The following is a 16,143-nucleotide window of genomic DNA, read 5'->3' as shown; positions in this document are numbered from 1 at the left end:
TGAGTAAATAAATACCATTCTTTGTTGCTGAATTGTTATTGTGTCTATGCAATAGTTTAACTTGTTGATCATCACAATAGCAATTGTTTAGGCCTATAGCTTATTTTATGGCCATGTCGTGCAAGAGATAACAGCTGAATGAAATAACACATAATCAAACCAACAGAGAAATCTCGTTTTCGCTGCAATCTCACACAAATTGTCAATCATTTTGCACCACTATGCTTTCCATAAAACCAGTTGTTCTGGGTTGGTCCTGTGGGTGGCATAAGTTAACATGGCAGGAATTTCAATGGGGAACCAAATCGACACAGCCCTGGTTTCTTGGCGGGGCAGCGATGAAATTGCTGGTCGATTTAGGTAGACAACGGGGCGTAGAAGTTATCCGCTTCTCCATGAAGAAACTCCTCCTCTCCTCTCCTTCCTTCTGCAGGTAATAGCTGAGACGTTGTTAGGTTGCAAGCAGCTGACTCTCATGGATCCTGGTTGGCTCTCGTCTCGTCCAGCAAGGATGAAACTCCAAAAGGGGGAATAAGCACGCGTGTATAGGTCACTTTCGTCAATAATCTAGCTGATTGAAAAAGTAAACCTTCTCTAGGGCACGAATACCAGAAAGAGGACGTATTTAAAGGGGGAGTAATGTCACAGCCCTGTTATCTCGACTCCCTGTGATGTAGATAAGCATCTGCCAACCAGAGATGACAGCCTTCCAACTCCATTCACTTCAGGTGTGAACTACAAGGGGTGTAGGAATATGGGGTCTGTGGATTGATTCTTTTGTCTCTGGAGAAAAAATTACGATGACCTTGTGGTCAGGCCTCAGGGTTTACATGTAGGCCTTTCTTTGTCTGACCTCATGATGGAAGCCCAGTAGATATCAATCAGAATTATGAAAGCAAAAAATAAATGATTTTGTTAATTTTAATGATAATAAAATAGCATGACGAGGCAGTTCCCGTAGAAGTAACTGAAATACTGACAGCTACATTAAGTGGAATTTACACGTGTAAATTAACTTGGCAGTAAAAACCATGACACTCAGTCAAGTATTTAACTGAACAACTACAACAAAAAGATGCAGACCAACCTTAAAAACGAGGGTATGCAACAAAAAATACATTTGTTTCATCTCACTGGGTGGGAGGTTGCTGGGAGGTTGTCATGGGAATTTGGTTATTGATGGTGATTTGCTGCCTGGTTTGACATCGGAGCATCCCTATGATGGCTCTTCTGAACCTGGAAAAAAGATTAATATCCTTGTTTGAACCATCACTAAAAAAGTATAACAACACACAAATCTGTATTTCACAAGGATAATTAAAATGAAACTCACTTCTTGTTGGCTATAACATATATACAGGGGTTGTAAAAAGTGGAGGACTTCGCAAAGAGTGGAGCAATTATTGCAATAGGGGCGGGTATAGTCCTGGGGTCACCAAATGATGCCCAGAGGCACACCATGGAGTATGGAGACCAGGCCACAAGGAACATGACGATCATTACTACGGACATCTGATAGCCACAGACATAAAGGGAATAGTTGAGATCGTTAGGAGAGAAACATTAAGATGAAACAGAGACTATGAGAAAAAATGTCCTTGAGATTCATGTTAGGATGATTGACTTTCTCTGAAGTACGTGCATGACTCTGATGTGTAACTACTCACTCCAAGACCAAGGCAATCCCAAGAAGTTCCATTGTGAATCACAGAGTTAAATGGCGACTCAGACTAAACTGTGTGCAGTTATAATCAGTGCTACTTTTATCAGATCTAATTTAATAACTTTAATACTCAAAGTAATGTCCCATTCCTCTTCATAAAATGTGTCACTCTACCACCTTTCACACACAATCACTCAGAAGGTGAGATTCATTAAGTCTATGAGGGTTAAGACGCAAGGATGTCGGCTCTGATCTGAAAGGCTTGGCAGTGAGCCCAAAACCTGTTTACAAAAGCAGTGTAGCAGAGACAGTTGCTGCAGACCAGTACTAGATTGGATCTAGTCCAAATATCCTAGACTTGGTACTGAACACTGTTTGAAATTGACTCATGACAAAAATTAAGACTGGACCTTGCCTATATCACATCTTTGCCATGGTTACAGGGACCTACTGAAGCCTTTCAGAAGTAATTTGTTTAGATGAACCTGCTTTGTGTAATATAATAACTCAGTGACAGCAGCAGTATGATAGTCTGACTGTGACTCAATTCTCACCTTGGTGACATCCATCTGGTCTGACCAGTCAATGTTGACATTGTTCAGGCAGTTTCCAGATTTATATCTCCTCACAGTGGCTGATACGTTGTAGTAGCAGTAAAACATGACAGACAGAGGCAGCACAAAATTCACAGTGATCACTGCCATGGTGTAAGAGATGAAGGAACTGTGGAGGAGAAGCACAGCTGGAATTTGTTGATACATTCATATAGGCAATACACACATCACATAGCCAATGTCAACTATTCTGAATGTTAATGTTTGGGGGAAAAAAAAAAAAGTTTTTGTCATATTCTTCAAGTCACTCTAAATGCTTTCTTTATAACACTGACTGTCGTTAATACAGTCACTCTAACACGTTTATCTGTAAGAGTAACAATTCAGCGTGCAACAAAACAAAAACGTCTACACCATACAAGATACATATATTGTGCTGGTCCCAAACCTAGATAAATGGTGAGGGCTGCGAGAGGAAGGGAATCTGGTGTAAAAACTGTGGCCAAAGCAATCATGCAAGTCACAGAGCTGACTTGCTTTGGCAACCCCAAATCGGGAAAGCAGAGAGATATTTATTTTCCAGCAGGACAATGACCCCACACATACAGCAAAAACTACATAGAAATTGTTGAAAGACAACAAGATGAGTATTCTGGAGTGGCCAAGTCAAAGCCCAGAGCTGAACCCAGAACAACTGCATAGCGGTTAGTGATGTTGCCCCACAACAAGAAGGTTGCGGGGTTGGGTCCTCAGGCCTGGGACCCTTCTCAAATCAAATCAAATCAAATCAGATTTATTTGTATAGCGCCAAATCATAACAAAGTTACATCAAGGCACTTTACATATAGAGCAGGTCTAGACCAAACTCTTTATAAATTTATTTAAAGAGACCCAACAGATCCCCCAATGAGCAAGCACTTGGCAACAGTGGCAAGGAAAAACTTCCTTTAAGAGGCAGAAACCTCGAGCAGAACCAGGCTCAGGGGGGGCGGCCGTCTGCCTCGACGGGTTGGGTTGAGAGAGAGAGAGAGAGAGAGAGAGAGAGAGAGAGAGAGAGAGAGAGAGAGAGAGAGAGAGAGAGAGAGAGAGAGAGAGAGAGACAGGCAGGCAGGCATTGGAGGGGGGGGGGGGGTGTAGGCAGGAACATGTTGTCGCATGAAGTTCATGGAGTTGAGCTGTAATACAGAATTCATGCTATATGGGACCGGCAGGTGTTGCAGGAACATGGAATGGAGATGAGTCACCACCTGCAGGATGAGGACAGGGAGAGAGAGGAGAGGAACTGGGAGAGACAGAGACTTTGGCAGAACATGGTTAGTAAATGCAGTATAAATGCTTAGAACTGGGTGAAACTGTTTTTTTTTTTTTTTAAGAAGGAGGGTTTTCATCAGCGCATGCAAGGAGGGAGTTAGAGAGAAAGAGGGAGAGAGGGTGACAGGGAGAGACAGAGAGCAAGAGAGAGAGAGAGAGAGAGAGAGAGAGAAGCTCAGTCCTTCCCCAAACAGCCTAGGCCTATAGCAGCATACCTAAAGAGTAGAGGACTTTTTAACTGTACGCTCTGTCATACAGGAAAGTTTTAAGCCTGGTCTTGAAAGTTGCTAAAGAGTCCGCCCCCCGGACCGATGCTGGGAGTTGGTTCCATAGAAGAGGAGCCTGATAACTGAACGATCTGCCTCCAGATTTACTCTTGGAGACTCTAGGAACCACAAGTAAACCTCTATCTAGAGAGCGGAGTGGCCTGCTAGGACAGTAAGGAACTATGAGCTCTCTGAGATACGATGGAGCTTGGCCATTAAGAGCTTTATACGTTAAAAGAAGGATTTTGAATTCTACTCTATATTTTACTGGCAGCCAATGAAGAGCAGCTAACACGGGAGAGATGTGATCTCTTTTCCTAGTTCCTGTTAATATTCGTGCAGCAGCGTTCTGAATTAACTGAAGGCCTTTTAGAGATTTGTTTGGACATCCAGATAGTAATGAGTTACAGTAGTCCAGCCTAGAAGTTACAAATGCATGGACTAGTTTTTCTGCATCATCCTGAGAAAGGATGTTTCTGATTTTCCTGATGTTTCTCAGGTGGAAGAAAGCTGCCCGAAGCTGCCTTCTGTGTATTATCTTCAGTCATTTGCTTTTTTTAAAGGCTAAATGTTAAACTAAGTTTCATGCTACAATCTGTTGATAACTCACGCATCATTGTGTCTCCAGTTGATGGTGCATGTAGCTCCAGTGGGGTCTGGGGCATAACCAGCCCAACCCACTGTAGGCATGGAGGACCAGAAGGCTCCGTTCAGCCATGCTGCGAGGATGAGAAGGTTGTATGATTGTGCTGTTATTTTCTGCCCTGAAGAGAGGGGTGATAGCAATAATACATTCACAATTAATGCCAGGACAGTAAGTGCTTTGTGCACATGTGCACATACTGGAAATAAGCAGGCAAAAAAGTCAGGGGTTTGTGTGTTTGTGTGTATTTTTACTTGAATGGGAAACTGTAAATCAATACCTATGTCTGGTCTACAGATGGTAAGATAGCGGTCGATGGCCACCACCATTAATAGGCCAATGCTGGCCATGCCAAAGAAAATGTTGAGAGCTGCATAAATCTGGAGGCAGAAGAGAGAGCTCAATGTGATGTGTGCTACTGTGTGGGGATAATCCAGAGATCCACAGGCAATTACACTCTAGATATTTTGTTTACCCTCACAACTTGGAAATGGATAAGTGGTTGAAGATGAATGAATGAATTTTTTGTTTACAGTTAGTGGTTTTCAAAAGTTTAATTGAATTATGACTTCTTGGATGTAAATGTCACCACTCCATTTCATCTTTAGATATTAGTCAATAAATACATGAATTGTAGCTAAAAAATGTCAGATCAGTGTGACTTTTGATGATCAAAATCTAAAATCCAAGTCCATCTTTGTGCCGAATTTCCGTAATGCATCTTGGCTTAAGGCATTAGGCCTAATACCTGTTGGGATCTCGATGTGCTCTGAAGAGAACAATAGAGAGGCCTACATGTCCCCCCAAAATCCTGAGCCAGTGTAGGCTGACTGTTTGGAAATGGCGCCACCACCCCGATTTCACACCTAGATGTGAATCTGAGTTTGAACAAAAACTAATCATGGACATTGGCTGAAACCAGGCACACACAGCAGGTGTGCCCCAAGAAATGTCTGGATATATATATATATATATATGCATGCTTATAGTTGCATAATAAAATGCCCAAAAATTCAAAGCCCATGCTCTTGAGTGTAGGGCATCCCCATAGCACCTGCAACAGAAAATTTCTGGAGCCACCACTGCTAGTCACTCACATGACCCAACCACCATTTTCCCCTGTCGCTCTTTTTCTCTTTAACTACTCCCTACACATACACGCACCCATTCAGCTTGATGAGGGAATAAAAACAGAACAAACAAAATCCTGCACTGGAGTAATTTTTCACAGAAAATTCAGTTAATATTTTTTGGTGGAGTAGAACTTCAATTTGAATGTTATTATGCTAACTAACTTGCAATAATAATGTTGCATCCCTATAATTCATGAACACGTCAATTTCTTAAGACTGTTGCTTACAAGATTTACTGCAAGTATTTGACAGTAGCTCTCACTGATTAGCATCACATGGCCAACATCACTGTGAAAGAAGAGAAAAAAAAAGTAAAAAAAAAAAAAAAAAAAAAAAAAAAACACCTAATCTTCTCAAATATCCCAAACACATGGCCATGTGTAGGCCAGGATCTGAAGTGAATGTGCGTCTGTCTGCTTGCCAATTCAGTCCCATGGGCAGCTCAGTCGGGGTTAGTCTGACATTTCAAAAAGCTTTAGAAAAGGAAACTACAAGGCCAGGACTTGTGAATAATTAAATACATTTATATACATGTGGACTTTAGAGCTTGTGAGAACAAGAGAAGGCAAAGTCCAACCTCATCCTGTACTGCCAATGAACACTATCCCAGATTTTATCTAAATTATCTTTTCAGTGATAGAGAAAAAGGAAACTATCTTTCCTGCAGCGGTGGAGGTAACTGAGAACTGAAAGTTGATATGAATACTTCATTGAAGTGGATGATGGTAAACCCATGGTTTTTATAGGGGGTTGTACAAACTGTCACTACAGTCACTGCTCATCACCTTAACAGTACTATGACACAGTAAGCAGAATTGGAATTCAGGAAGTCAGCAAAATATTAAGTCACAACAGACCTGCACAACAGCAAAATGACATTGATATCAGATGGAACCTTCTATATCCGCCTTTATTTCCCTGTCCAACACACTTTTTTCCTGTAAATCAGTAAATAATTTTTCTGTGATATTTTGTGTTCAGTTGCAGAAGTAATTACAAAGTGAAAGCTGAAAAATAACCAGGATAAATGCAGATGGTTTTGCTATTTTACAGTCTTTGCAAATGAGAAAAAAAAAGCACCAAGCACCTCCCTTGTGACTACATGAGTTTTTAATGTAAATCTAGTTTGACCTGAAGTAATGCAGCCCCATATGACAAATTCCTAATTTGTCTCAAGGGGGAGATACACAGTAGATCCACAGTTCAACACTACATCATTACCTATTGCTCACCTGACAACCAGTGTGCCCAAATTTCCAGCTGCCATGGATGTCAGAGGCAGCTGACATGGGATAACCGATACCAGCAACTCCAATGTCAGTGAAAGCTAGGTTGATTATAATGAAGTTGGTGGCAGTACGCAACTCCTTGAACTTCACAAACATGAGCAACACCACTATATTGCTTGTTAAACTGATGGCACCTGTGAAGAGAGAAAAAGACAGTGATAGCGAGTCTCAAAGTCTGATTTGATTTGATTACATGTATATTATGTTTCATACAAAAAAATGTAGCACAAAGACTTCTGCTTTACTTAGACATAATCAAATCAGATTTATTTGTATAGCGCCAAATCTTAACAAAGTTACATCAAGGCACTGTACATATAAAGCAGGTCTAGACCAAACTCTTTGTAAAATTATTTAAAGAGACCCAACAGATCCCCCGATGAGCAAGCACTTGGTGACAGTGCACCAGAGCACCCTGTTTCCAAAACGAACATAAAATTAAAAAGCATAACAATGCATTTAGCAGAATAAGAAACTAAATACAAACAGGAACTGATGGACTGAAGAATATGTGATGTCAATGTGAATTTTCAATATGAAAATGAACTTCTAATGCACCTGCATGTGTTGGTACTTCCTGATGTTTTGAATTTCTGATCCATGGAATGACAAGAAACTCAAAACAGTGCGCAATTATCTAATTTACCTTTAACAATGTGTAGAAACGCTAGCCAACTATGATCTTGATTAATACAATAATCTAACATTATGTGACATACAAATACATCATCAATTGTACACCTTTCATTGGTATAGACTGTATAAATACGATTGAATTTTAGAATAATCCAGTTACTCTTCAAACAATATGCACTTAATTGTGTATGGACCAGGTTCCTATTACACTGAGTTTAATGGGGTATGTTCTGTATTATTTTACTGTGGAACTAATGGTTTTTGAATGACTCTGAAGCTTTTTTTTTTTTTTTTCAGATTAGAAAATATGTGAAATTGTCTTTAGTCATCCATCATCATTCAAATTTGGATAGCTGTGTTCATGTGGTGGAGTATTTTGCCATTGTATTCCCATATTAAATTTTTTGCTGGGTTAGCCCTTTTTGTTGAGAATGTCAATTAAAAGAATCATCAAGGGAAGTCGGTTTGGGAGTAATACAGGAGATATTGCAACCCAGTCGATGAAAGAAGCATTGATACAGTGGTATGCAAAAGGTATGCAAAAGGTACCCCTTAGGAAAATCACTGCCTCAGTTTGTCACTTGCTGAGCTTTTGAAGCAGCAATTTAATTTTAACATGTTATACCTTATGGTAACAGAAACAGCTCAGTAGTGAAATAATTTTTATTGGTCCACATAAGAAAGGTCAGACCTTTCTTATGTGCATTTAAACAAAAATAGGCACAAATTTGGGCACCCCAAAGAAATAATAGAAATAGAGCCTCCTTTTGCTGCAATAACAGCATGTAGACGCCTCCTATAGCCACTTCAAGTCCCTGAAGTCAGGCAGGTGTTATTTTGGGCAATTTCTCCAAACAAAACGCTTCCAGTTCAGTCAGGTTCTTTGGCTTCCATGCATAGACAGCCTGCTTCAAATCAATCCATACATTTTCAATGATGTTGCGGTCTGGGGATTGGGATGGCCATTCCAGAACATTGTACTTGTGCTTCTGCATTAATTCCTTGGTGGATTTTGAACAGTGCTTAGGATCATTGTCCTGCTGAAGAATCCAACTCCAGTGTAGCTTCAACTTTGTGACCGACTCATGAACATTCTCGTCAAGAATCTGCTGATACTGAAAGGAATTCATGTGGCCCTCAACTTGAACAAGGTTTCCAGTACCTGTGCTCGCCCTGCAGCCCCATAACATGATAGACCCTCCACTAAATTTCAAAGTAGGCAATAAGTTCTTCTCATGGAATTCAGTGCGAGGTTTTTTTCGCCATGCATACCTCACCTCTTGCTGTGACCAAATAACACTTCTTGTGATGAACACTCAAGAAAGGCTTTTTGTTCATGACTCCAATGAGCTTTTCCTGGTTAGGGTTAGGGCCTTCCATTTCTGCATTACATTTCCTCTGACTGTGGAAAGCCTTTTTCATGATTGGTTCCACCTGTCTTTATCATTGACGGCCTAACAAGCTAATCAAAGTGCTGGAATCTGTCAGTTACTGTATAAATCCCTCCAGGTCTTGAAATGAATGCGATGAAAAGGGTGCCAATGGCACTAAACCCTGTATCTGCTTTGTCAAATCCCAATTTTAATTGGCTGTCTAACATTTTTGGATCTTTTGGTGATAGCTTTTTCCAATTCTTTTCACCTATAATGGGAGATGTGCCTGAATTTCTTTTGATGATGATGCTTCTCCGGTTGTCCCAGAGGTATGTTTCGCAAAGCAGTTGATACTACTATTGCAGCTGTAGCAATATCTTATGATGTAAAATAAAATAAAGACTGTGTTGAATTAGATGATGACATATTGAAACAACTGGAACTTGATCATGATGAAGCTGTTTAGATGTTCATGTAGTTGGACTTAGACTTTGAGTATAACTTCAATTGTGACTGCATCATTTAAGTTGACCTTTTGTGGATATCAGTGATGTTGTCTTTTGAAAGGTGGAGTCACCTGCAGGTCCTCTTAGTTTTAGTTTTAGTTTTAGTGGGGAATAGGCTACAAGGGGGGCGGTGATGCTCTTGGCATGCTCGTCTCAACCCTGGTGCAAACTCACCCACCTCCCTGAGATTTAGTGATAAGAGGATTAAAGGGGGATGCTGCTGCCTCCGTGAAGACATTTAGATATTGATAATGTATGTTTTCATGGTAACAAGGGGGCAATCACAAGGAAGGCAAGGCAATGTGGTTCATCATTCCAAAAAAAAAATAAAATAAAATAACTGTTGCTATGAAAAACAACTTTAACTTTATGTAATTGTATGTTATCTGAAAGAAACTTCTTTATAGGAATAGTTTCCTGCCAGTCAACATAACTTGAACATGAGGAAGACCCTACGATACTGTAGGGATTTAGTTAAAATGATCTGAAACATGAATGTGTTCAAACCCCTTTATAAATGTTGTCTAGAACTTTGTAACTTTGAGACACTGCTTGTATCATCTTGTGTATGAGTTTTGTCGCCTATATTGTGCAATATACATATTGTTGCTGACCAATCAGTGAATTTTGTGTGTTTACTAAATTGGTGTTTAGAGGGCTTTTAGGTAAAAACTTCCACAACACCCCAAGTAATAATGAGCTTTGTGAATATGTCCAGCAACAGAAACACAATGAGGATGAGAAGGAAGACAAGGAACCATTAAGGGAGGCCAAACTTCAAATCCTGTAGGACTTACACATAGACTGAAAAAAAAAAAAAAAAAAAATTTGATGTCTAACCGATTGGACTTACTCATCTGGCTGCTGGAGCCACATCAGGCGAGGGGCAGGGTATACCCTGGACAGCTCACCAGTCCAATCACAGGGTCGACACACAAGGACAGAGACAAACAACCACTCCCGCTCGCCTTCACACCTACGGTCAATTTTGAGTCTCCAGTTAAAATTCATGTCTTTGGACGGCAGGAGGAAACTCATGGGAGAACATGCAAACTCCATACAGAAATGACCCAGGCAAGGAACTGAATCCGCAACCTTCTTATTGTGGGGCAACAGTTCTAACCACTATGCCACCATGCTGCCCTAATTGGACTTTGAAGTGACAAAATAGTCAAGTGGGGATAGATCTGGCAATCTCAAGCAACAGTAATATCAGAAAGAAGAAATGTGCAAAGCTGGAGAAATACCAAGAACTGAAAGAATAGCTGTGGAAGAGCTGTGGAAATTGAAGGCAACAGGTACTGGGTGCTTTGAGTGGCGCTTGCAAGTTCCAAGAAAAATATCGGCAATCTCTGTCCAGAATATTGCAGTCCTAAGATACTGCACAGAACCCTCTGTAAAGGGAAGGAGACACCCAGGCAACTCCTTCAAACACAGCTGATGGTTTCTGCTGGAGCTACAGTAGGAAACAGAAGATATTGGATCGTCTGTAATAGGTGGGTTAGGGTTCACTAAACTGGACCAAGATCTGAACAAATAAAGTTTGCTTGTTTATGTTTAGTGGATCAATAGGTGTTATTTTGGGCCATTTCTCCAAACAAAATGCTTCCAGTTCAGTCAGGTTCTTTGGCTTCCATGCAAAGACAGCCTGCTTCAAATCAATCCATACATTTTCAATGATGTTGCGGCCTGTGGATGGCCATTCCAGAACATTGTACTTGTACACTGTAATTGTACTTTCTTTTTAAATTAGAATTTAATTGTCAGAATTTAAGTGGTATCATGCACAAAACACTATTGATGATTATTGTTCTTGACAAATCAAACTTCAGTCTATAGCATAAGACAGCATTCCACTGCTCATTATTTGATAGATCGATCAATCAGCCAGATAGATTATGTTTCTCTGTCTTCATAAAGTTGTCATGTTTCCATATAAGGCAGTCTCAGGGATACAAGGGCTCATTGGCACAAAGCCACAGTCTTAACAAGTTACAGAATGCTATCACAACAGTTTTTCTAAATTTATTTCCTAAACTATTAAAAGTCATGGCCTCAGGCCCATACACATGCCTGCAGAAAACTGTGACAAACATATTACCAGGTCCCTTTAAACACATTATATGGACTTATTAATCATGAAATGTGTTTTCAATGTTTTTTTCAGTAGAAACAAAGCTCCATAAAACCATGAACTGGACAAACACTACAACAACAAACATGAAATGGACACAACTGTCGTTTTATCAGAGAAATCATTGTGTACAGCATGACAGGGCAAATAAATGTAAATTTAAACCATAGTGGTATACACACCCTTGGTCCTATAAAACATTTCTAACATGTACTGGCCCAGGCTATATATGCAATTTTAATTACCACTGTCTTTTGTTTGTTTGCCCACAAAGCCCAGCTAAATGTTTCAAGATGATAAATCTGAGACTCAAAACTTGTGTTTACTTTATTCTACCATACACCATACACTACCATACACTATAGTCTATCCATCCATCTATCCATCCATCCGTGTGGATGGATAGACTAGTCGACTATGATCAGTGATCGATTTATTCACAGTTACCACTGTTCTGTAATTTATATGCAAAACTCCACTCACTCCACTAATTTGTTAGTATTTAGAGATAAAAAACCTTATTTCTCCATATTTACTGATAAAGTCAAACACGCCAACAAAATCTAGCCTGTTCTGACTGTCATAAGTTCTGTAGACAAACAAGTGGTAAAGTCACACCACTATGATGCATTACTACCTGTCTGCTGGCAACACCACTGACTGTCTTTTGTGTGTTACCTGCCATAATGAGATATCCAGCCACAATGTTGTGCTCCAGCTGGGTTAAAGCACTTGTTCCCCCATAAGGCGCAACATCATCTGAAATATTAACTCCAGAGTCTATCAGCATTTTCCTGCAGTTGTCCCACCAACAGCCTCAGAAGGAAAATAACAAATGCTATTAAATATAAGAAGTCTTAAGAGACATTGAGTCAATGTTGTGCAATGCTACTTCTGCCCTTAAGGTGTAGACCTGTGCAGAGCTGAGGGGTGAGGTAGTAGAGGGAGATTATTGCATACCATCTCTCCCCTATTCCCAGTTAGTAGAAGGCACTGTGTGGGCAACAGGATTAGCACTCACATGGAGGTGATTACAGGTTTTGCTTTGACCAAAAACCCTGACGTCACAAAACCAAAGCCAAGCTAATGCATGACTGAAGGTATTTTCACTTCACAGAGAGTATCAACTATGGATCACAACTTGGCAAGGTCATACATTGTGGATAAAAAGCCCATTTCCATTTCTGCCATTGTCTGGAAAAAAAAAAAAAAAAAAAGTAATAAAACCCCCAGCATATACATCAAAAGTGGAGCAGAACACCGCAAACAGCACATATTTTCTTTCTTTGCAGTCAATGCAATGAAGATGAAGATTTTAGAGGCACTTTGAAACAACCCACTTTTAAGTTTACTTGGGCAATTCTTGGAAAAGTGCTTTGGTTTTAATAACACAAAAAGAAGTCCCATGGCCAGGAGGAAACCACTGGGTCTGTCTGGTGATGAGTCAATACTTTCAGTAAGGTTCTTTTTACAAATTAAACTTAAAACGTTCAATCATACTGGTTAAGGGAATGACATTATGAAAACTTAATGAAGAGAAATTTCCATGAAATATTACATGTGCATTTACCGTTGTGTGTGAAAGAGTTTTAAAGTAGAAATTCAGCAGCATCAAAAAACTATCTTAAACTTAGAGACCCAACAGCTCCCCTGATTAACAAGCACTTAGTGACAGTGGCAGGGAAAAACCTCCTTTAAGACTCAGAAACCTCAGGCAGAACGAGGCTCAGGGGTGCAGCCATCTGCCTCGACCATTTGGGTTGAGAGTGGGGGAGAGGGAGAAAGAAAGCTCAGTCCTTCCCCCAGCAGCTTAGACCTATAGCAGGATAGCTAAAGAGTAGATGGCCTTTGACTTTTTAACTATAAGCTCTGTCATACATAAAAGTTTTAAGCCTGGTCTTGAAAATTGCTAAGGAGTCTGCTCCCGGACCAACACTGGAGGTTGGTTCCATAGAAGAGGAGCCTGATAACTGAAAGCCCCCTGCCCCCAGATTTACTTTTGGAGACTCTAGGAACCACAAGTAAACCTCCATCTAGAGAGCGGAGTGATCTACTAGGACAATAAGGAACAATGAGCTCTCTGAGATATGCTGGAGCTTGGCCATTAAGAACTTCATATGTTAACAGAAGGATTTCAAATTCTATTCTGAATTTTACCGGCAGCCAGTGAAGAGCAGCTAACACAGGAGAGAGATGATCTCTTTTCCTTGTTCCTGTTAATATTCATGAGGCAGCATTCTTTTTAGTGTGCACACAAAAACATGTGCAACAAAAAAATGGACCAGACTCGGTAATTAACTCCCTTACAACAGACCATGGTTCAGGTAGGGGGCATGAAAGTATAGAGGGTGCAGGAGGTGTAGGACAAGCTACACTAGCAGATTCAGCAAACAAACTCACCTGAATTTATAAAGAGTTTGGTCTAGACCTGCTCTATATGTAAAGTGCCTTGATGTAACTTTGTTATGATTTGGCGCTATACAAATAAATCTGATTTGATTTTGATTTGAACAGTCCTATAATCAAACCAAATCAAACCAATACAGACCAACTCACCTGGACTAACCACATGGTCTCAAAGAGGCTCAAACAGGCCACACCCTCCACTTAAATACACTCACCCTTCCTGGATTTCTTCCTCTGCTTCTCCCTAGAGTCTGTCTATCTTAAGAGCTCCCCCTGCTGGGCCCCCAGCTACTATTACTTCTTCTAATGCAAATCCACTGACTGGATCTTACGGCCTCATCCAACATTTCTTTGACTATTTTCCTCACACTCTGTCCCCGTCCTCCTAACTCCTTCAACAAAACAACAGCAGATCTTGCTACAAACCCTCTACATCCTACTTCCACTGGACAAATCCTAACCTTCCACCCTCGTTGCTCAGCATCCTTACCTAGATCTGCATACCTGAGCTTTTTCCTTTCATATGCTTCTGCAACCGAATCCTCCCACGGCACAGTCAGCTCTATGAAATATACTCTCTTTCTACTCCTAGACCACAAAATTATATCAGGCCTTAGCTTTGTGCAGGCTATTTCCTGGGGAACAACAAGCTTTCCTCCTAAATCTACCTGCATCTCCCAGTCACTGGCATCCTCTAAGCTGCCTTGTCTCCTTGTTATCTTATTAACTTTCCCTCCTTCCTGCACAAACTGTATTGCAACTCTCTTTGTCTTAGACCCTCCTCGATTTATATATATCTTCAATGCCTGCAGCTAACCTTTTTAAAACCTGGTTATGTCGCCATGTATATCGGCCTTGTGAGAGACCTTACAACCGGACAAGATGTGCTTTAGAGTTGCAGTACCTGAACACAACGAACATCCGGGTCTCCATTTACCCAGAGTTTTAGGTTCTAGGGAGTTGGCAATACATCATATGTTGCCCCTATAAGAAATCTAATACTACGTTCCTCCATACTCCACAGCTCTTTCGAACTAAGCCTTTTCTTCTCTACACCTTCCCAGTTCAACCACTGCCCCTGCTTAGCCTGAGCCACTGCCCTTGCATTCCTCAATATTTCCTCCTGCCTACGAACCTCCACAACTAGCTTCCTCTTTTCTTTGGGACCTGCTCTACTCCACATCGGTTTGCCTGGGCCAAGCCCCAAGCCTCCACGGCCTCTCTGTACATTACCCACAATCTCTGTATGCCTAAGATTGGGTTTCACTTCCTGCATTGCCATTCTTGGATTCCATTTTCTCCCCTTGGTTGGGTTCGGAACCACCTTACTAACTATCACATCTTTACTCCCAGATAACAGGAGCTCTGTCCTAACCTTAGTACATTTAAACTCCTCCACTAGACAAGATACTGGGAGCTGAAGTATGCCTTTCCCATACAGTGCCACAGTGCTTTAACATTTCAGAACACCGAGCCACTTCCTAATGTAAAAGCTTACTAGTCTAGCTTCAACTTTCCTGGAAGTCCTGATTTATCTATTCTATCCAGTCCCTCCGCAACATTCTTCCGAAACTGCACTATGTCACACCGTGGTGAGGTTGTCTTGTCTTGGTTTTATTTTGTCTTGTCATTTCCTCTTTTATTTTGAAATTCCTAACTCTCCTCTCCTTTCAGTAAACTTGCCCTTCCTCATGTATCCTGTGCATCTCCCTGATTACCATTGTTTCCACCTGTTCCCCATTTCCCCCACATCTTAAATAGGCTGGTTTCCCCATGTCTTGTGCTGGTGTTTTGTCAATTTATGTCCCACACCAGCACTATGTCCATGCCACAGTCCTCAATGCTTTGTGTAAGCGATTGGGCCTTGATTGTGTGAATTTTTGTTTGTAACTTCCATACCTTAGTTTAGCGCTTTTTCCATAGCCTTTTGTGTATCCTCTGTATGAGTGACTTTGTTTGTAGATTCTTTTCGGATAGAGTAATGTTCATGGTGTCTGTGTTTTCCTCTGTGATTTTGAGTTTCAGTAAAGTTTCTATAGAATTGCCTTTGTTCCTCGGCTTAGTAGCGGGAGTGAGTTTTCTTTTGTTTTACTAGTCAGGTTTTTTCCTGCCTATGGAGGATGTTTCTGATTTTCCTAATGTTTCTCAGGTGGAAGGTAGCTGTCCTGACTTGGTTTATGCAAGGGACAAAGGACATGTCCTGGTCAAAAGTTATGCCAAGGTTTCTTA

The 16,143-nt window shown here is 40.7% G+C and overlaps 1 protein-coding gene across 1 annotated transcript; it reads right to left on the bottom strand.

The window, feature by feature from the left end:
• Positions 1–1,130: 1,130 nt before the first annotated feature.
• rrh (retinal pigment epithelium-derived rhodopsin homolog) lies at positions 1,131–12,298 on the bottom strand. Its single transcript, XM_029494027.1, has 7 exons — positions 12,187–12,298; positions 6,803–6,993; positions 4,718–4,817; positions 4,405–4,558; positions 2,218–2,386; positions 1,334–1,512; positions 1,131–1,236 (listed from the first exon to the last, which is right to left on the bottom strand). The coding sequence occupies exons 1-7, from the start codon at positions 12,296–12,298 to the stop codon at positions 1,131–1,133; spliced, it is 1,011 nt and encodes a 336-aa protein (XP_029349887.1).
• Positions 12,299–16,143: the final 3,845 nt, after the last annotated feature.

Source organism: Echeneis naucrates, chromosome 22 (assembly GCF_900963305.1).
Source record: "Echeneis naucrates chromosome 22, fEcheNa1.1, whole genome shotgun sequence".
NCBI lineage: Eukaryota > Metazoa > Chordata > Actinopteri > Carangiformes > Echeneidae > Echeneis > Echeneis naucrates.
This window is presented reverse-complemented; position numbering and strand designations above follow the sequence as displayed.